Source organism: Tachypleus tridentatus, chromosome 2 (assembly GCF_004210375.1).
Source record: "Tachypleus tridentatus isolate NWPU-2018 chromosome 2, ASM421037v1, whole genome shotgun sequence".
Lineage (NCBI taxonomy): Eukaryota > Metazoa > Arthropoda > Merostomata > Xiphosura > Limulidae > Tachypleus > Tachypleus tridentatus.
The window spans coordinates 79,470,599-79,494,214 of NC_134826.1; the positions used below are offsets into that span (position 1 = coordinate 79,470,599).

The following is a 23,616-nucleotide window of genomic DNA, read 5'->3' on the forward strand; positions in this document are numbered from 1 at the left end:
AGCCAAAATATAATTCTTGAAAAATTTAGTATTATAAAGAGGTTATGTACCTATCATTGCTTATGTAAATGCGACAAAACTTTCCAGGTTGGTAAGAAAAAAACAAGTTCATATTGGACGAACATTGGCATAATTAGTTGCTGATAGTAATATGTAATAATTGCTTCTGAATTCATACGTAAGTTCGTAACATACATTAATTCCTAATACTATTAACTTTTCTGTGATAGTCTTAGTATAATATGCTAGCGTATTTATACTGTAAGAGTTGGTGCAGTATGTGTACCTTCACAAAATCTGGTAGACTTTTAGTAAAGATTGTAAGTCTCTTGTACACAAAAAATTGAAGTTTTTTAATGAAGTATTTTTACTGAAGATTTGTTTTTGAAAATATCAAAACTGTTTCTGTACTAGTTCGTGTGCAAAGTGATGTTTCACATTATGATTAAAAATTACTCTTCATTCCAAAAATTTCAAATATTATTTGTGTAATCTCTTAAAACCTCAAATACATTTCAAATATTTGTTTTCAATAAAATTTTATATTTTGTCTTTTATTTTCTCTGCACTAACTATAAGATTTTTCAGTTTGGTTGTCCTCATAACAACCATAAAAGTTAGTAAATGAATATAAATTATGCTTTTTCTTGTTTCAGAATGACTGACTACAAATTATAACACAAATGTTTAGTCTAAATAGCTTAAATCTCATAACATTGTACATTTATATATATTTACTATTTTGATCATATTGACCTTTCAGTCATGCTTGGCTAACATTACAAGAGTTGCAGTGATGAGGTACATTTTTTACTCATATTAGTGCATCCAAAAGTATAAAACTGATCTCTAGTCCTTACAAAGTGACCTGTCTTGGCTATGCTTTAGAGGACTTGTATTTGATAAAATAGTCACATTTCAGTTATTATACATTGTAGATAGTTATAGATTATTATTATTATTATTAGTATTTACAAAGAAGTTCTTAAACTTATTTTTCTTAAAACATAGAATAGTATATAAATAGGTATAGCAAACAAGTATATCTTCTTTAGGTTGCATGTGAAGGATGTGAAATGAAAGTTTGTTTTAAGTTTTATTTATAATTTATAATCAAAAAACAATAATTAATTATATTGGTACCATAGATTTTCTGTGTATTTATCAAGGTAAGTAATGAAGCTGTATTTTGTCTAAAAAAAACATAATTTCAAGCAAACTAAAGATACAACCTCTTTGATTGAAATCTTGTTTCAAAAGAACAAGATGGCTTCCAAGCATTTTAAAATGGCTGAGAAATCAAGTTGTAGGACATTCTGAGCTTTCAATTTGTTATTCACATGTGATATATTGAAATAAGTGTACATAAGGAACTGTTTCCAAAAATGGAAAGAGGTGAATGGGACTGCCATGCTTGATTCAGTAAATAAGCCACATCTCAACAAATAGATAGGATATAAGGTGTCTTATTTTATATTCTAGTTTATTAATATTGGTTGTTTGAGTTCCTAATTTGTACAAAACTATAGGCTTAGATGTTTGTAATATATCAAAATACTAATTTGAACCAGTGCTGCACTTAACATATGTGATTTACAAATATCAAATTTAAGTGTGTTCTTTTAATATTTCTTTTATCTTAAGAAGTTAACTAATGTATAATACTAAAATTTGAATTAGAATCAATAATTTGATACCACACTTACAGACATAAATTCATAAAACAGTAATTCAATAAAATATTGAATGCAAGTCAAGAAAACTGATAGCATGGGCTGTGACCTGTCATGATAGGGTTACATCAGCTCTTAGGCTATCGTTACTGTAAAATAGTTTAAGGTAGATGTGTATCATTTCTCCAATAGGAATATTAGTAAAAATAATAAATTGTGTATCAAACTTTGTCATAATATATTGGCCAGCTTCCAAAAGTTCAAGAAATTTCATGAGCAAAAGGAAAGGAATCTTTGACAGTATATGCATGAAATCATTAGTTGGTTCAAAATAGGACAGAAGAATTTGAAAGGACAGGCCAAATTTAATTCCATTCCTTTTCACCTGAAAGATAAAGTTCATTGAAAGTATTAATTGAGATAATTTTTTTTTCTTAAATTTTTTAGTACACATTGCAATTTTTGCAGTCTTGCGAGATTTAAAGTTGTAGAAAGATAATAATGCAGTGTTTTTTATTCTACTTTTACTAACATTACCAACATTGAAAGTGCTAGTACTTTTTAATGCCCTACAGTGTGGATTTCTGTATGTGGTAAAGGGACCTCCCATAGAAGGTTTTGTTCTTTCAGTTTACCTCCTCTGGGATCTAAACGTCCACCCACATGTTTGCCGTGCGTGGTGACATGTTAAGGGGAGGAGAAGATCTTGGTGGTTGAGGGGTCCAACCCTAACACACCACTTTGGCCTTAAATTCTTTTAGACTGGCAGCCTTGGGGTGGTGGCCCCTTGGGTCAATCAGCTGGTCCACTTGGGCTAGGGTCAATCAAGTACCAGTGTTGGAAGTTCTTAACAGATGTCGTGGACATTGTATCTGATGCTGGTGTTTGGGTATAATTCTCACAAAACCCTGGCATTGCTGCAATGTCCTTGTTTGACATTGTTGTGCATCCCCTCATAGGGCTTCATGGTGGGTGGGGACAGTGGGCACTGAAATTTCGCTTTTATTATTGTGGATCCTCCAAATAAAAACTTAAATAAAATAGTGAAAAAACAGTTCATAGGTAAATGACCACGCCTTGAAGTTTCTCAGCAGCAATCTTCAAAAACTGTAACACCTGTACTTCGTTTTCTTATACTACATTCTTTTTCAGACAAATCTTTAGGGCACATAGGCTCCCTTTTTCATTCAGAAGGGATGAGACGGACTTGCTAGCTCTCCAAAGTCAGTAAACACAGTGAAATCCTCTTTCATATACCTATTGAGGTTACACCACATGCTACTTTGAATTCATCATGAGGAGTTATTGTTGACAGGGATTTGAAAAACATCCCCAAGTCAGAGATTCTCATTGGTTTCTCCACCCAAGGAGTTTCTGCAGTGAGGCATATCTCCACTTGCAAAGGTGGAATTATGATGCCAACCAATGTCCTCAATCTGACATTTACATCACAGTGTCCACTTGCCACCATCAAGGCAGGTTATCCTAATTGCAAGATATGGCCATATATTCCAAACCCTCTCAGATGTTTCCAGTGTCAGCAGTTCAGTCACTCAAAGACATCATGTCGTGGTTCCTTAAAATGTGCTCATTGTGGTGGCTAACACCACGATGTCTATGAATGTTAAATGGACACTCATTGCATCAATTGCAATGGCTTTCACCCTTCCTACTTTCATTCTTACCCTAAAAATAATTAGAAGAAAAAGAGGTGTAGTGTTTGAAAACAATTCAAAACATTACTTACCCTGAGGCTTGAAAGTTGCTGCTGCACTTTGTTCCATTAGTACAGTGGGAGTGCAGATGGATCTCTTTGCACCTCCAAAAGAATTGTTCTCAAACCAGATTAAAAGTCTTTTGACCTCCATAGTTTAAAAAGTTGATGAATCAACTTCAACACCCATCTCTGTCTCTAACATACATTCCAGCAAACCCCAAGATCCACTTCCTTTAGTTCCTGGTACGGGCATTTCCTCGGGTACATCTTCATCTCCCACCTCAAGATGCAAAACAGTCATTCGTTCACATCCTCAGTCGCTGGAATCCTCTTCCAACAGTAAAGACCTGCCCAATTGACCTTGGGCAGGATATGGAAGTCAATAGACCTCCCTTGAATAAGGACATGTTTATAAACAATCAAAAGAATAGCAAGAGAAACAGGAGATAGATGGCACAGCATTTCATAGTGTACATCATCAGGACCAACTGATGTACTGCCAGACTGATGAAGGGCCAATTCCACCATTGCAAAGGGACGATTATAGACATAAAGACAATCAACACGAAAGGAAAGAGGTAATCACCTACACATAATAAAAGTGGCTATTTTGATACAATGGAAGTGTCGAGGTTTACATTTTAATCTGGATGACATCACAGAAGTGATTGCTTCCTACCTTTCTGTATGTCTCTCTTTACAGGAAACATTTCTGAAACCTGCATATACAGTCACCTTTTGGCAGTTTTATTTGTACAGAAATGACAGGCTGTCTGATGGATGAGTGCACGGAGGAGTGTCATTGTTGGTTGATCAGCATGTGCCCACTAGGTCTTTACCACTCGACACACCCTTGGAGACCATGGCCACCCATGTTTCCTTGGGTTTGTACCATCACTGTTTGTTCTCTCTACCTGTTGCCTGTAGAGACCTATGACCAATCAGACTTTGATGCTCTCATTGAACAGTTTATCATTGAACACTTTAATCCTGGAGGACATTAACGGACATCATGGGAGGGTTGCTCAGTAGAGCGTATGCTCTCTGATTACAACTTTTCTCTTTTCAATAGCAATTCTTATAATGTATCTAATCTGTCCTTTACTGCTGTTGATCTCTCAGTTTGCTCCCCTTCACTATTCTCCCACTCTTCATGGAGGGTTGACAATAATCCATGAGGCAGTGATCATTTTCATATAATTTTGAGAGAGAACTTGATCCTGCTATCGTCTGTAAGCCATCAATAGACGACTGTGTGGCAGCTGCTCAAAGTATTTCCAAAACCTCGACACATTTTCCACGATATCCTTGTTCATGGTGGAATCCTACCTGCCACATGGTATGGAAAGCTCAAAAACAGACCTGGGATACTTTTTGTAGGTATTCCATACTCTCGTACCACCTCGCTTTCCAGCAGGCTCGTGCACATCATCAGTGGGTAAGACATCAAACCAAGAAGGACTGGGATTAAGTTAACAACCAGTATATCTTCTACCACCAGTTCCAAAGTCCTATGGGACAAGATTAAAAAGGTCAGTGGGCAATATAATTCTGTCCCCCTCTCGATCTTGCTCTCTAATTGCCATTAAGTAGCTGATATCCAGAGCATCACCAAGACTCTAAGTAAAAACCTTTGTTGGGTATCTAGCACTTCTGCTTCTTCCTCCATCTTCTAAGCCATCAAGACTCAGGCAGAGCGATTACCTCTTTCCTTTCATGCTGATTGTCTTTATGTCTATAATCTTCCCTTTACAATGGTGGAACTGGCCCTTCATCAGTCTGGCAGTGCATCAGTTGGTCCTGATGATGTACATTATGAAATGCTGTGCCATCTATCTCCTGTTTCTCTTGCTATTCTTTTGATTGTTTTAACCAGATCTGGCAGGAGAATATTTTTAACCTGATGCCCTGGCACCAGGCTATTGTCCTACCTTTCTCTAAGCCTGGGAAAGATCTCAAGGTTCCTTCAAAACTGTCATCCAGTTCTTTGCTGAGCTGTCTCTGCAAGATCTTAGAGAGGATGGTTAATACTCGTGTTGTTGGGTTTCTCAAATTAAACAACCTCCTCTCGCCCATCCAGTGTGGGTTCCGACGACAGGGCTCCACCCATACACCACCTGATTTGACTTGAAATGTCAATGAGAGAAGACTTTCTCAAACAACAACATCATGTATCAATATTCTTTGACATTGAGGAGGCTTATGATACAACAAAGAGGTATGGCATTTTGCATGCCCTCCATATATATATATATATATATATATATATATGGGTTACGTAGCCATTTGCCTATTTGTATTAAAAAATGTTTAAATCGACAGGTTTTCCAGTTCTTTTCTACAGGAACTCGGAGTCTCTCAAGGCTGTGTTTTGAGTGTCACACTTTTCAGGAAAAAGATTAATGCCATCACTGAACAACTCTCTCTTACTGTTGGAAATGGGCTCTATGTTAGTCATCGAACATGAGGTATATTGAGAGGCAGCCAAGGCAGCCCTTAGTCGTTTACTGAAGTGGACCACAGCAAACAGCTTTAACTTCTCCCTTTCTAAAACCATTTGCATGCACTTTTGCTTCCAACAGGATATTCACCCTGATCCTGAGCTCCATATTGGTGAAGTTGTGTTGCCTGTGGTCCCTGAAACAAAGTTCTTGTAGCTTATCTTTGTCTGTGACTGACTTTTATACCACACATTAATTCAGCTATGGGTCAAATGTAAAAGAGCACTGAACATCCTCCATGTCCTCTCTTCCAGATGATGTTCTATGCTAAAGATATATTCTACTCTTATTCGATTGAAACTTGACTATGGATCACTGGTCTATAGGTCTGCCAGGACCTCGGCCTTAAAAAATGCTGGACCCCGTTCATCATCAGGGACTTCAGCTCTGCACTGGGGCTATTTGCACTTTCCCTGTTCAGAGTTTATACACAGTCTCATAAACCTTCTTTGCATCTCTGCCATTTGCAACTGTCTTTACTATGTGGTTTGAAACTTCGTTCCTTACCAAAGTATCCCACCCGGAGTTGTGTTTTCTTTCCTCAGTGGTCCATACTTTTTCAGAACAGATGAACTGCCATTGCTCCTTTTGGTCTTCATATCCAGGTGCAGTTGGATGAATTGGGTTTGTCCTTGGGTAACATTGCTGTATCCACTGGTCAGCCCCTCTTACCATGGCTTCTTACAATCCCCAATTGTGACCTTTCTTTAAGTCATCTGAGAAAAGCAGACACTCCTGATTGGAAATACTCTGTTATTTGCTGAACATCTTTTGAAACATCGTTCCATTCCTATTTATGCAGATGGTTCGAAATCAGGTGACTCTGTGAGCTCTGCCTTGATTTGTTATGGTTTGGTGGCTGTGCACAGAATCCCCTCCATAATTTCTGTCCACTGCTGAACTGTATGCCATTTCTCTTGCCCTGGGTCACATAGAAGCTAAGCAGTACTCAAATTGCACTATTTATACAGACTTGTTTAGTTCTCTACTGACCCTGGAATCACTTCATGTTAGTTCACACCCTGTTATTACCAATATTCAAAACCAACTGGCCAATTTCTCTAACATCTACTTCTATCCAGTTTTTAGATACCAGGCCACATTGGTATTCACAGGAACGAGCTTGCTGACACCGCAGCTAAATCTATCTGTTCTAGCACTACCACTGTTCCATACATGGACTATGGTCCTGTGTTCAAGACTTTGCTCCATGCCAGTTGATAGTCGACTTGGAGTGAGCAATGTGAAAACAAGCTTTTCTAAATAAAACCCAATATTGGACTTTGGCTGTCAGGCTTCCATAAGGATCGGAAAGAGGAAGTTGTTCTAACTAGACTATGCATTGGTCACAGTTTTTTAACTCATAATTTTATTTTATTTGGAACTCATCCACCAGTGTTTAATCTGTATAACACTTAGGTAACATTAAGTCACATTTTACTTTCATGCTGTCATTACAACTCTCAATGACGGCACCATTTTAAACATGTTCTGTCCCTAGGTTTGTCCATAATGTTAGACAGTGTTATTGGTGATGGTGACACTGTCCATCTTGGCAGTGTTTTTAGTTTTTTAAATTCCATTAATCTTTTTAATGCTATTTAAGTTTTTCAATTCATACATTAGACCTTTTTTTAATGTGATTCCCTTTTAAGAATAAAAGTGCATCTAGTTCGATTTGAAATTAGAAATTGGCCGTAACATCAAATAACTCAAAACCAGGACTGAAAAGGCCAATTTCAGGTGACTAACATTGCTATTTGAACTACCCGTTAGTGATCCTGACAAGTTTATAATTAAACTTTTGCTACAAGTCTTTTAAAACTTTTATTACTTACTCTCTGAAAATGGCCATAATGTCAAAGAACTTGAAACCAGGACTGGAAAAGCCAACTTCAGGTGACTAATGGTAGTTTTTGAACTCGCTTGTTAGTCTTCCGGGCAAGTTATAATTACAATTATGCTACAGAAAGTCCTTTACAACTTGTATTACTGTAGTTTTTCTGTTACCGTTGTAGACTAGATGTGAAAATTGGTTTTAATGCTGTTTATGTTGTTTTTAATTCAAAAATTAAACTTTGTTTTGTTTTACCTTAATTTCCTTTTATGAATTTTACTAATTTTACTTTAATTTTAACTTTTTAATGGATATTTGGCATAGATAGCCTAGTTACTGAAGAAGACAGTGTTAGCAGGAATGTTTTATAAATTCCTAACACTGTTCATTGTATTTTGTATTAATCATCATACTAAAGATTGTTCAGTTTATTTGCAAAGTTTATGCTGAAGGTGGAAGCTCTGTATTTTTATCTATAATTTTAGTAAATGCTACAAACAAAAAGTGCATGTTACATCATAGATTGGCATGTGGGCTTAAATTCTGTCTCAATGTTGTTTTAAATTAAGAAACTTTGGTGTAGTAATTTAATTATACATATGTTTTTACTAAACTTGTTGAATACAGAAAACATTGAAACTTTGATTAGATGTACTACATATCAGTTCATAATGTGTTTGAGCTCCATCTGTTACATACTCTGTACTATATATAAGAGTAAGGATGCATTTTGGATGCTCTGTATTGTGCTTTCTTCATTTAGATCATGGTATGAAACTGCTTTTGCATAGCATTAATTGAATGCAAATTTTTTAGTAAATTAAACTGTGACACACACATCACAGTTTAATTAACTAAAAATTATGTATACAATAAAACCTGTGTAAGGTGGAATTGTACGGGACCAATTAAAATTTTTGGCTCAAGCAGGTTTTCTGGCTTAGACAGTGAACGTGCATTTCCTTATATATATGTAATTTTTTAGCAGAACATTATACTTGCTTAACTCAAAAAAAGGAAGACGTTTGTTAATAAAGTTATTATACTGTTTATACTATATTTATTAGAATAAGAACAAAAATAGACAATAAAATATACTTAAGTACACAGAATCATAATCAAATTTATTTGAAGAAAGTGTTCAATTTCAACTGTTTCGTTTTTTTAATGGGCTTTTTCATGTGGTTAAAAGAGAAGGCCAGTTCTACGGCCTTTTTTCTTGAAGTTTATTTTCCCCTTTCAGAACAGAATATATTTAACCAATACATACTTTAACAAACTGCCTGAGAATTTATTAATATTTAAACAAATTATTAATTAAACAATAATCTATTAATATTTCAAGAAATTATTAATTAAGAAATTAATATTTAATCAAAAACATTTTTTTCTGCCTTACTCAGATTCTAATCCTACTTTTTAATAAATGAGTTAGGTGAAAAATAGTTTTCTGTCCATGTTATGTAGGTTCTACCATATAGAGGACCTTTTACAAGAGAGATCTTAAGATAATGCTGCAAAATTTTGATATTTCCAGCTTGTACAGGTTTCCACCCTATGCAGTTTCTGGCTATATACTGTGTATGTGTGTGTATATATATATATATAGTTATTTTAGATTATCTTGTATAAGTTTTTGCAATAACTATAAATGTCAGAGTTTGAATAGATAAAGTATTTCTCTCAAACAATATTATATGACTCTCTTATATCAAAGTAACATTAAATATATTTTTCTCTACAGCCTGGATTAGATTCTGAAACACAAAATAAGACAAAGCAACAAAGCTCCCGTGTGCTTAACATTTTCAAACGACAGTTGACCATACCACTTTTTGGTAAGCTTTTTTTTAAAAAAAGTGATTTAACTCATACTAATTTTGTAATACTTTTTGAACATGTTTCTTTTATACTGCAGTTCTTACATCTGTTTGGATCAATTTATTTTACAAGAAGGATATTAATGTAAGCTTCTGTATCAGTGCTGAAAAGAAAATCTTACTGTCATCTTTTTATGTGTGAATATCTATATATATTTTACAATCAATTTAGTAGAGAAAAAAACAATAAGTATGATTAAAAATAATAGTGTCATAAAAATAACAATTTAATATGCCCAGGAAAATGGAGTAGTTAAGCAGTGTTGTTACTTCAAAAGTAACATGTAACTGCATTGTCACATAATCTGAGAATCTTGATTCTATCAAATCAGTTTGACAAATTATTATAAATAATTGTTGGTTGGTTATTATAATGTAAGCTATAAGTTATATTCATTATTTGTAGGCAGTAATCTTTATTTCAAAAACTTTAAGTGAAGTTAAATGAAAAAAACAACTAACTACATGAACTATTTATAATTAAAAAATATTTATATACATACCTTTCATAGTATGACATAACCCTCCAAAGTAAAGTGCAGTTTCTAGCCAACCAATTTTATTTACTGAAATTGTTTTTTGATCTGGAGTGACAAAACTGTAAATTTATACTGTTTACATTCCTTTAGTACTGAAATCAAAAACTTTAGATCTAACTGAGAAAAATTATTGAATACAGTTATAAAGTCATCTTTCTATATTCATGTTCTCTTCACTGGCACAGTGGTAAGTCTGGTTGGCACAGCACAGATAGCCAATTATGTGAAGTTAGGTTTAAGTACAAAATAAAGAAATATATTTATTCAATGTTTTCCAAATTCTGAATAATGAGATGTTAATTTAATGCTGTTCCCATAAATGTATCTTTCATGGTTATAAAATCTGATGTCATGTTACCTACAGTTTACACAATAAAAGCAATGGAAACAATTCTGTGATTGACTTGAATTCAAAACTATTTTAAAATTGAATGTGACAAGACCAGTGTTATAAGTGGTTATAAATAAATTTTTGTGCTGAGTTAAATATCTGCTTACATGAAAGAACATGTACTTTGATTTAATACATTATTCATAACTGAGTAGAGGAAGTGCCTTCACCAAGGTCCATGTCTTTTTTTTTTAACAGTATTAAACATACCAACTAATAATTTAACATTTTTCTTCATTAAAAATTCCAGGAATGGAAAATGCCACTCAACTACTTCTTACATTTAAGGATGAGCACTATTTTTGTGACTGCTTTAGTTCATATAAATTTTATTATTACTTTTTGAATGCTGTGATTCAAAATTGTTATGCCATGGAACTTGCATTTGTTGTTTTGAACAGATAAATGTTTTTTACTAAAGTATCAGAAGGTTGATGAAAACATTGTCTTGAAATTTTATAAAAATAACTAACATTACTGCAAATCTACATTACATTATTTTTTTAGTTATATGTCATGATATCATTCTGTGGGTGGTCTTATGGTACTTTCAAGTTTTATTTTCATACATACATTTTTTCTTCTTTCAAAATTTGAATTTGTTTTCTACTATAATTATAAAAAGGTTAGTTGTATTCATTCATCTGTTGCAGTCTACTTCATCTTTATTTTGTGAATGAACCGTGTCTCACTGTAAGAAACTTCCACTGTTAAAATTAGGCTGGATGGCTTGTTAACAATGCCATTAAAATTATACTTGAATGACTTACAGCTTGAGAAATGGTATTATAGGGTCTGTTGATTTAAGGTTGACTTTGGATTTGCAGCTACCAAACGTTTCCAAATTTTCAGTTGCGTCTCATGCTTAACTAACTATCAGAGGGTTCTTATTGGCAAGGGTATTATTATATATTGTTAAAACATGACCTCTACAGTGTTTGAACTCTCAGATTTCCCAGGAATATTTTCTTTTATGACCATTACATAATGATAAGAACTCAAATATTCCTCCAAACAAGTTTGTAGATGATCAATGATGTTTTATCCTGTTATCAGTGTAGTATTTATTTTGACAACAAAAGTTCTTGAAACTGTTTTGTTTTTTTATTGTCTTATGGTTACCTGGTAGTCAGTGCAACCATAGATGTACTTAATCAGTGATGACGAGAAAACCCACTTGTAGAGAAAAATATATATGTAAAAATGGCTCGTTTGGGTTGAGAAAATTTTTATTTGGAGGAGTGAACAACATTTCAATCTTCTTCGGTCATAGTCAGGTTCACAAAGAAAGAAAGACGTAACTGACCGATAGCTGACCACATGTTTGAAGGGGGTTGTGTAACTGAGTGTAGGAATGTAGAAGGTGTGCTTAGATGTTTGATTATATTTATTAATATAGGTATTAAGGTGTTCCTTTGTATTGGTTTATTTTGGGCTTGAGTTGTTGCATAAGTAAGGCTTCTTTAATTTTGCATTTGTTTATTTAGTATTTGGGTGTTTTCTATGGTTATGTTGTGTTTATTTGATTTGCAATGTTCGCAAACATGTGAAGGTGACTTTTTATGTTCTTTAAATCTGGTTTCCATTTTTCTACATGTTTCTCCAATATAGAAGTCATGGCAGTTATCAGATTGTACTTTATAAATAATGTTGGTGTGGTGTTTGTCAGTATAGTTTTTACATAGTATAGACCTTAGTTTTGTGTGCCTGGTTATTGAATAAATTTGGTATTAACTGGAATGTCATATTTTGTTGCTGGTTTTTGCCAAATGTTGATTATTTTTTCTGCTGATGTTGGGAATATATGGTATGCAGCAGCATATGGTTTCATAATTTTTTAATTTGTGAGATATATTTACTTTTGTTAGTTGATTTTGCTTTTTGTCTAGGTGTGTGCATATAATGTTTTCTATGGTTTGTGGAGGAAACTTATTGATGTTGATGAAGTATTGTTTTATTTTGTCTAATTCGTTGTTAATTTTATCTGGTGATCATAGTTTTATGGCTGTGTTTATTTGATGTCTTAGTGTGTTGAGTTTTTGTTTTGTTTCATGTGCTGAGTGCCAAGGAATGTATAGTCCAGTGTGGGTGATTTTTCGGTGGATTTCTGTTTTAAATTGCATAACGGTTCTTGTAATTTTGAGGTTAAGAAATGATATTTGTTTGCTTTTTTCCTGTTCACATGTGAAGTTAATGTTGGGATGTATAGAGTTAATGTGATTGAAAAAATTAAGTGTGTGTTCTGTAGATATGAATCTTAGGCATGCTTAATTTTTGCCAAAATGTACCAAGGTGTTTCATCTTCTGGAGAGAAGATGTTAGTATAAATTAGTTTAAATAACAAATCTTTTCTATTGGTTACACCTACCTTTTATTATGGATCATACATTGTACAATAAAGTAGAATAATTGCTTTTGTCACTAATGTAAAAAATATTTTAGATGGATTAATTCAAGTATTCAGTTGCTTATTAGAAACTTAAATTTAGTTTTTCTTGTAATGAGATTGTGAAGGAAAAGAACATATACATTAGGACTTTCTAAAGTTCATTAGATAGGATAGTCAGTGGGATAAATAAAGAGAAAAAATTGCATTATATTATCCAGGAGCATGGGTGGAGGGTATAACTGTCAGATTAAGAGATATGATAACGGATGCTAGCAGTGATTCCATCTTTATTGTTCCCATAGAAACTACTGATGTGAGGAAAAATATGTCAGAGTAACTAATCAATAAGCACAAAGGGTTGATTAATTTCACTTAAAGAAAAGGGAAATGATTTAATTTGTGTTTGGGATACTGCTGAGTAAGGGTGTAATTATAAATAGGTCACTGGAGCTGAATGCTAGCTAGGTTTAGTTTAATATTTAAAGATCAGCAGATTGACTGGTTGGACTTATGGGATCAGTTCAATGTTAGAAGGGAGCCATTTGGAATGGGTGGTTTATATTTAAATAGGATAAGGGGTGGTGACTTGTTTGTAAGGGCTATTAAATCAGCTATTAGGGAAGTTTCTGACTTGTTCTAGACAGTGATGAAGGCCAGGATAAACTAAATGAAGAAAAAATAAGATGTAAATGTTAGTACAGGAACAAAGCATAATAATAGTAGTTTGAAGGTTAGTCTTAATTACTGTAGATCAAGAGAGTTGGACAAACAGAAAATTAGGATATCAAAATGGATGTATGAAAAAGTTAAGCTGAAAATATAAAAATTAATGGTGATGATGTCTTTAAATACATTAACTTTAAACAAAATGTTAGGATGGGAGTAAGTCTTTTGAGGAATGATAAACGAAATAACCTATCTGATGATTATGAGGTGGCTGGGTTATTACATTTAGTTTTTATTAATGATGATACAAACAGTATCTTCATCCTGAACAGCTGATTGGTGGAAACAAGATCAAACAAAATGAGCATGTTAGTTCTGAGCTTAAGAAAAATTAGGAAGGTTAAAGAATAAGACTTGGATCAGATAACATATCCTCAGGGGTTTTAAAGGAGATTAAGGATTAGATATGTGAGCCACTCGTTAGTGTTTTTTCTAATTCCCTGAACAGTGAACAGAAGATTAGAAATTGGCTGACTTTACTCCTTATGTCAAGTCAGGTGATAAAAATTGTCTCAGTAATTACACTGCACCACAAAGTTTTTGCTTTTTGAACACTGTTAGGTGTTCCTTATAGATTTTTGGCTGCTGATCTTCAGTTTTCACCAGGACATTGCTACAATGGAGAAACAATATCAGGGCAACTGGAATCCGTTAATGCTTGCTAACTACTGTTTGACACTGCAACGTGATGCACCAGACATTGAATACAAACAAAAATCAGGAGCATTTTCATTTCCTAAATACTCCTCACTTTGTAAAATCTGGCAACTTTAATAAATGTCTATGAAAAATGAAAGTAGCTTATGGTTTTTACTGTTTTATTTACAGTAATAGGAACGTTTATGATATTTATATTAATTCAGATCATTCTTACATATGTTGACATGTGACATAGAACAGTAAATTTCAAATTTGTTGCATGGAAGTTTTTAACACATGCTTTAAAATAATTGTAATTTACTAATCAATATCTAAATTTTATAATGTAGGTTTTCTGCACCATTATTTCTAAATCAGACAATGTGTTTTTTAAAAATAAATTTGTATCATTTATTTTTTACAGTGAATAATCACAGTAGTATCTTGTCTTATGCTTTGGATCTGTTTGTGTTTATTGTAGACATGGAGAAAACCTTTGAAGAGTACAAAGAATGGGTTAAAGGAGAAGTAGATCCTCAAGTACACCAAGCTTACAAGAAAGCTAAGATGAAATTAGAGAAATTAATTCCTCTAGAAGAAGAATTGGTGAGTAAAATATTGAAATGATTTAACAGACCCATGATAACTGTTATACTTAAGTTCATAGGAGCTGATATATGCCTGTTAAATATCCTTTTTATTTTCTTTGTTAAATGTTCACTAAACTTGAGAGGTTCTGTCACAATGTGTGGGACAAGTTCTGTGATATAATTTCTACAGTAGGGAATGTTAATGCACGTGGCTGGTCCTCCTGACTGTGCACATGTTGGAGAATTAATATTTACATTGTATATGATAATTCCACGTTTACTTAATGTATCTCTTCAAATATTGGTACACTTTTAGTAAACATATTGTATACAGAAAAAAATTAGAACTTTTGATGAAGTACAGTACTGTGAAAAAAGTGGTAAGACAAAATAAAATTAGATTTCATTCTACTTTCAAAGAACAATGGAAAGTAACTCATAAATGAAACATCAAAATGTTATTAATCATTATATTTAGCACAACAGAAACTTGGTGGAAGTGTTTAAGTTCAGCAGACAATATTTTGTTTTCCTTTTGCTTTAAGAACTGCAGACAGTCTTTCAGGCATTGTTGTCGATATTATATTCTCGATATTATATTTTGTATAACTAACAGAAAGCCAAGGTTTTCATCTAACAAATAACATATAATTTATTTTTTTCAACAGAGAATTGTTCATTTTTCAGTTAGTATAATGTCATTCCAATGGCTTAGATGAATTTGTGATTGTTTTTGTCACATAATTAGAAAGTTATGAAAACATTTTATAGTTAGGGGAAATTGTTTGTTTTTTGATATCTTTATTAAATCTTCTTTGAAGCATTGTTTAATTAAAAACGATTTAGTGCATTTACTACCATTAGTATAAAAAATAAAAAAGGTTGGGTTAAGTGTCATCAACAGCTGACAGAAAAAAACAGACAATGACCTGGGTAAGGACTTCTTAATTTTCATTTCAGTTTATCATTATTAAATTAACTAAAATATAAAAATATGCATCTTTTTGGGTTAGTTAAGTTACAATAGGTAAAATAAATGTTTCACAAGACATGCATATAAACAGTTTGGGGGAACTCATGGGTAATGTAATTTGACAATATGACATGAGCTACATGCTCCCCAAGTGATTTACAACTTACAGTGGTGTGAAGGGTAGTTAGACATGGTTCAAAGAGCAATAAAACCTTTTTGTAGTTAAAGTTGTTTGAGTTTACTGACCTTCTGTAGAGTAAGGGTAATGAAAATAACAGTTGAAATATTTGAAATGTATCTAGGAGGTTTTAGAGATGAGCAAAAGTATTTTTAATCCTAACATGAAAATCACTTTGCACACAGACTATGCAAAACAAATATTCGATATATTCATGGACAAATCTTTTAGTTTGTTGAAACTTCTTAACTAAAATAATTTGTTTTTAAAGTGAATTTATAAAGTTTACCGAAAGTCTGCTAAATTTTGCAAAGATATACACACACTATTAAAAGTTAGTAGTATATTTATAATGGCTTTTAATGAGTACAAAAGGTTTTTGGGATCAGTCACATTGACCAAACTTGTGTTGAGAGAGTTGATACTTTCGTGATGGTTGTGTTATAAAATACCTACTTAGTTAACCCTTTTGTATCATCTCGGTCAAATTGTACATGTCACAACCTTTTAAGGTGTCCAAAATTTATATCCACAATTTTATTTTCAGTATATAAAAGTAAACTTGATATTAAAACATAGTTAATAAACCAAATTTTAATGCAAGTTTTAATTCTTAATCTTACAAAGAAATATTTTTAAAAATTCTCAATCTTTCTTAGTATGAGAATTGTGATATTTGCACTTTAAGCCTTTCCTCTCCTCTAATTTATTTACCAACTCTCCAAAAAATATTGATTTTAATTTAAATTGCTCATTATAATGTAGGTAAAGCATGATTTTTATAGCCCCCAATGCTAGTTGACTACAAACCATAAACTAGAAACTTAGAGACACACAAAGTTGGAGAATTTTTATTATAACATGAAAATCACTTTGCATTTAGAGCAGTCAACCATCTTACTCCATATATTTATAGACAAGTTTCTAATAAAAAACTTAATTGAAAATTCTTGTTTTTTTTTTTTTTTTGTCTACAAACGACTTACGGCATATACTGAAATCTGCCAAATTTTGTGAAGCAACCTAAGGTACCAGCAGTGTTATGGTGTAAGCCTGTAAAATCTGTCAAGGATCTTTGATTTTAAGAAATTTTACTGTAGTGTTTCTACTTCTGTAATATCAGAAACAATTCATTAGAAGTTGCTGTTGTTCCACAGAAAAATTTTGAAGTTGATAAATGAATAATAGGAGTGACTGTATCATGACTTAAGATGTCTGTCTATATATACTCTTCAAAACAAGAAATGCAAAAGGTATATTTTTGTTTTAGTCTAAAGAGAAATATATTTAATAACGTTACAAGCTCAGAGTATGTGATGTTACACGTGTTAAGGCACTGATTGTCAAACCAAAATGACAATAAAAGTTGTGCACTTTGAAAACAGAGTAAAACATCGGATTTTTTGCCAAAACGCATGCGTGTCCAATAAATTTGTTTGAGAGATCTGCATGTTCTGCAAGTGCAACATGTGCAAAATCCCTATAAAAGTGATGGGTTCTCGGTTTCCATAGCTCAGTGTTAAGCCACCGACACGCAATACAGTTACGCCAAGACTGACTGAAGCACAATGCAACAACGCCATTGGTCGATTGAAAGCAGGTAAATCTCGATCAGATGTTGCCAGAGCTGTGAATGTCTGCCCGAAGCACCATCACAAGGCTATGGAATCGTCACCAACAACATGGATCAACTCATGACTGTCCATGATCTGGCAGACTTCGTGTGACCACGCCTGCACAAGATCGCAACATCCGGTTACGTCACCTTCAAGATAGGATCACCACTGCGACATCTACTGCCTCAACCATACCAGGGCTGCATAGGATTTCCGATCAGACCGTACGCAACCGTCGACGAGATTCTTAGGCCCCATGTGCAACCCATCATGGTGAACGTCAACGAAGTTTTTCAACGCCCGTCCTCAGACAGCCCGACTCACCACTGTCTTCTTGAGACACCACAACATCAACGTTCTTCCCTGGCCCTCCAGATCACCAGATTTAAACCCCATCAAACGTCTTTGGAGACGAGTTGGACCGACGTCTGCGAAGGTGACAACCTCAACCGCAGACTCTACCTCAGCTTGCAGCAGCTTTGCAGGCTGAGTGGACAGCCATTCCACAGGATGTGATTCGTCATCTCATCGCTTCCATGTGCAGGAGATGCCAAGCAGTTATTGATGCTCACAGGGGGCATACTCGTTATTGACGTTGAGTGACGTTAAACTTCACCTAGTGAGCGTGGACTTCACCTTTGCAGACTTTGGATGTCCAGCAGTTAATTTGCAAAGTTTCACACATGTCATACAGAACTACTCGGAATAAACTTGTTAACAATTTGTCTCATATTTTGCCTTTTGCATTTCTTTTTTTGAAGAGTATATAATATAGTTGTTGTAATATTTCTCTCATTCTTTTTTGTCACATTTCTGATGAACTTTGGTTGAGCTTTCCTGTTTTTCATGGGAAGTTTTTTAAAATCATTTACAGCTGTCATCAGAATCACCACACCTTTCTGAATATTTAAAGTATATTGATTTTGAAATTAAAGAAGGAGACCCAGCAAGAATTCAGTGTATTTATGAACGCACACTAGCTGACAACTGTCTTGTTCCAGACATATGGAAGAATTATACCAAATTCTTAGTAAGTTTGTTTTTATTAAGTTACACCTGCAAGACACTTACAAAAAGGGACAGTAAAATAAAGCACTAAAAACATTGAGGCAATTTTTGTTGTACTTTTTTTAATTCAGGAAAAATGTTTGTTTTTCTATTTAACAATATTTACCCTATGTTAAGAATTTACTCTATATAAGAATGTGTGTGTGTGTGTGTAATAACTGACTAAACGTTAAAATAATAAAAATAAAATAACAAAATCCTGAAACAGTAGGTGAGTATTTAATATGAAATATTTACATTAGGTAATCTAGCTAACTGTGTTAGTTCACTTATAGTTTTTTGTACCAAGAATAGCACTGATATTGACAGTTTAAAAAAAAAAGTGTAATTTTATTTAAATAAATTTGAAAAGGGCCCTGCATGGCCAGTAAGTTAAGGTGCTTAACTTGTAATCTAATGGTTGCTGGTTTGAATCCCTATCCCACCATATGTGCTCACCCTCTCAGATGTGGGGACATTATAATGTGACTGTCAATCGTACTATTTGTCAGTAAAATAGTAGCCCAAGAGTTGGCAGTGGGTGGTGATGACTAGCTGCCTTCCCTCTAGTCTTACACTGTTAAATTAGGGACAGCTAGTGCAGATAGCCCATGTAGCTTTGCACAAAATTTATAAAAACAAAACAAGAAAAAACATTTGAAAAATGTTTTATTTTGTACTATGTAACATGAAAGACATGCTTTCCTTCAGTTCAAATATTTATGAAAGGAAGGATGTTTTGCAGTGTAATTTGTGGTATACATGTTTAGAAGGCATTGATAGTTATTAAATTTAAGCATAGAGCAGACAGTTATCTGGAAATTTGTATATTTGAAACAATACACATGCTTGCTTTGAACTGTGATAGGGAGGTGTTGCTGGATCAATTGCATCAGCTCTTCAGACCACCATTCTGTAGGTAATTGGTGGCCCATCCCCACGTTTTATGGGTTTCAGACTAAGGTGCCAGTATTATATTAACACACTAATTAAATATTTATTTGTGATGTTAGCCTGTTACTTTGCTTTTGAATAAGATGAAAATGTATATTAAAAAATTAGGTGTTTTTTGTATTTACTTTACCATCTTCTATGCAAACTCTTTTTTGAACTCTCTATCCACATGAGTAGAGTTGAAGATAAAAATGGTATCCAGTGTTTTTTGTTACAATTGATATCTATGTTAATACTGGGCTTGAAGGATGAAGTATGAAAACCTTGCTTGTCAGTGAGTGTTTACACTCTGTTTCTGAGGAAACAAAACTCATTTATTGTTATTATTACCAGTATGATCTGATACAGACCTTGCATGTATACCTTTTCAGTGGAATAGCTCACTTTATAAACTAGTTTGGAAAATCAATTTTAAAGGAAATGCATTTAAACAGTTTTACTTGTCAAATAATGCTATCATTAGACCACGATATTTGAAATGTGATGATGAACAAAAGTACCTGCTAGAAATAAAGAGAAAAACAAGTTATGAGCCATAATTTTTTACTTTTAATTTTTGGCATCAGACAAAAATTATTATAAATCCATATCATCAGCACAGTTTGTCAGACAAAAGCAAGTAAACAATTTTTTTTAATAGTAAAATTTATATTTTGGAGGTTTTTTATTATATTAAAATATTTGAGATAATGAAATTATCTGAAGAAGTCAAAGTGTATTATAAACTCCAGCAACAAATGTGAAATTAGAAGTAGGTCTCAGGATTTCATCTTTTATTCTTTTTGTTTTTTTATAGGATACTCAATTGAAAATTCCATCTCTTTCTCTCTCTACTCATGAACGAGCTGTTCGAAACTGTCCATGGTCTGTTATCTTATGGATAAACTATATTCAGGCCTTAGAACGCTACAAACAACCATATGACAAGGTCAAGGGTCAGTAAAATATATATATATATATATGTATGTGTGTGTGTGTATATATATATATATATATATAATAAATAAAACTTTTATATAAAAAATATAGCATAAATCATGTGAAATGCAACAACAACAAAAAAGTGCCTTATATAACATCTAATTTTCCCCAGACAATAAAATCATATGATTAGTCACTGTAAAACTATTCTTTATCCATGTGTGGTAATTGTAAGATAATGCCTAACACACACACACACACACACGATCTTCACAAAGTCTAAAGGAAAATATCTGTAGCATTAACACATCACACATGAAGAGGCTAGTAATATATTGTAGTCATAACTAGAATTTTACTGTTTCAAAAATTGATGTATCGTAATAGTTAAGTACATATTGTAGGTGTTTGTATGTGTTATGAAAACAATATATATCTTCAATTAGCCTTGTAACTATATTTTCTAGGGACTTACAAAACACTATACTGGCACAAACAATAATAGAAACCAATTATTTACATTTTATCTTCAGATTTTATTACATAATCTTTTGGTGATCTTTGTGTTTTTGGTGTTGTTTTCCTTTAATTGTAAGACAATTAAGTATTGCTGGTAGGTAGACTGTTTTGATTGGTGTACAGTATGTTTATTTAGGTGTTGGAATTACAACATCTTTACTTGAAAACTTCAATTATGAATCAATAGCTTAATGAACTAATATAATAAACCGAACTATTGGCTGAATGCTACCACTTCAATGATTTGTTTCAGAAGAGAAACAAACACCCAGTCCACCAAATATTTTAACTGATATGATCTGTAATGTGTTGCAATATTCTTTATGAATTATTCTTAGCCTTGCATATTTTTGTGTAAAAATTAGCAATAATGCCACAAACTGTAAATTTTCAACTATATTTACAAAGGACACATATGTTAACAAAAAGATGTATGAAATTTGTAATACGAACATCATACGAATGACAATACAGAACAATAAACTATTATTAAAGAAACAGCATGTCATTATTATTTCATAGCATGTTTGTTTTGAAGAAACAACTATTCAAAAGTGTTCAAGTTTTCGGTCTTTTTTAAAATTCATTGGCTGGCTTAGTGAAAGTAACCCTAAATGTCAGTTCTTACTTCTTTGAAAAGAAAGATGAAAAGTTTAAGATTCATTGCTATTTTATGTGTAATCCAGTGTGTTAAGTCTTTAATCAGAATTTTGCTAAAGCAGGTAGTCAAATGATTTAAAATCTTATAATGATGGGGTCATGTGAAAATCGAGTTTACTTTGAGAAATTTCAAAAGGCCATTTGTTTTTGTCCAAGTTACATGGTGTTTTATATTCATGTATCTCAATCATTGTATTAAATCTTTTTCGAATTTTGTACATCTTGTCTTGTGTGTATTTCATCTGTTTCTTTTTTATCTTCCAGAGACAGTAGATCGAGCCCTTCAGGCTGGTTTCACCCAAGAAGAAGAGTTTAGACAGCTATGGCTCACCTTCTTGGATTATTTACGGAGAAGGATAGACTGGAATGGTGGTAAGTGTATAAGTAATAAGTTTTTTTTTTTCTATATACTGTATTTTTAATCATACCTCCTAGTTGCAGCATGTCTGTAGATTTGCAATGCTAAAAACCAGGTGTGGATACTCGTGATGGGCAGAGCACAGATATTCCTTTGTATAGCTTTGTGCTTAATTACAAACAACAATCTCTTAGTTTGTTTCAAGATGATACAATATTCTTTGGTGTAAATATTGTTAGTTTTGGGAAGTATGCGGAGGCTTATTTGGACAAATAAATGACTACAACATTGCCTGCTGGGAAGGACAAACACTGGAACATTGTTTAAAAGGTATATTAAGAAATATATTGTTATAAACTAACTTCAGTATACTATCAGTTTATAATAATAATAATAGAAAAAATTATTTTGTATATATACTTTTTCTGCATTATTCATGAAAAGATGAATTGCTTGGTTTTTTTATTGACCAATCTTATTTTGGCCTTGTTTCATTTAACTTGTATATCCTTACAGTAATTTTGTAATTATTGTTTATTATGTATTTCCAGAAAATGCTAAAGAACTCTCAGAGTTAAGAGAGACTTTTGAAAGAGTAGTTGACCACATGAATCAAAGTAAGATTATAAGTTATTGTTTTTATTAAATCACTATTATATGTAAATCTACAAATATAATAAACTAACAAGTACATGGATTTAATGGTATAAAAATAAACTAATAAATCTTTAAAATATCATACTGAAAAATTAATTGGAAACCTAACTGGAGAAAGATTTCCAGCATTAGAACTTTGCTATTCATGCATTTCATAATTTCTATTTTTTGAATAACCTGGGATTTGATTTTGTATTAGAAATTTGTTGCTAGCACTATATATTGTATAATACTGGCAGAAATGCCATCATACAGTCATCTGTTTTGTGCTAGTAATTACTAATTATAGTGTTTATACCTCATTGAAAAACATTAGAAAAAGTGAACATTTTCAAAAAAGAATCTTTTCTAGGAAATACTGCATAGGAGAAGTGTTTGGATTGTGCTGATATAAGCTGTTTTTATAAATGAAAATTGGCATCCTTTATTGAGAAAGTAACATTTTTTTAGAACTTCATTTTGAGTACTATATTTACAAATTACTTTAATAAAGGTATAATTAAACCTTCATGTATAATTCTTGTGAAAATCATGCTCTAGTTATGAGAAGAATACCTTTATTTAAAATTGAGATCTGTGACCTAAGAGATGTGGTTGTTATAGTATACATACTGTAGTTATTTTTCTAATTGTCTAAATCTTGAATACCCAAACTGTTAAATTTTTCTATTGATTTTTATTTTTGATGATGTTCAACAGATGGTACATCATTATTATTTTGGTCACATACATAGATACTTGTATACAAGCAATGTCCATTATAGTAAGATTTATATACAGTTTCTACAACAAACTGTTAATATTATATAAATAATTTATTGGCAGTACAGTTTATCTATAAGGTTTATATG

General features: G+C 32.7%; 1 protein-coding gene across 4 annotated transcripts in view; it reads left to right on the top strand.

Moving 5' to 3' along the window:
- Positions 1-23,616, top strand: part of LOC143244316 (spliceosome associated factor 3, U4/U6 recycling protein-like) — a 159,828-nt gene that overhangs the window by 50,849 nt on the left and 85,363 nt on the right. For all 4 annotated transcript variants that reach the window (XM_076488754.1, XM_076488755.1, XM_076488752.1 and 1 more), the window contains exons 5-10: positions 9,473-9,566; positions 14,774-14,898; positions 18,524-18,679; positions 20,447-20,585; positions 22,015-22,122; positions 22,660-22,725. In XM_076488754.1, the coding sequence (XP_076344869.1) occupies positions 9,473-9,566; positions 14,774-14,898; positions 18,524-18,679; positions 20,447-20,585; positions 22,015-22,122; positions 22,660-22,725 (688 nt within the window). The remainder of the gene's footprint in view (positions 1-9,472; positions 9,567-14,773; positions 14,899-18,523; positions 18,680-20,446; positions 20,586-22,014; positions 22,123-22,659; positions 22,726-23,616) is intronic.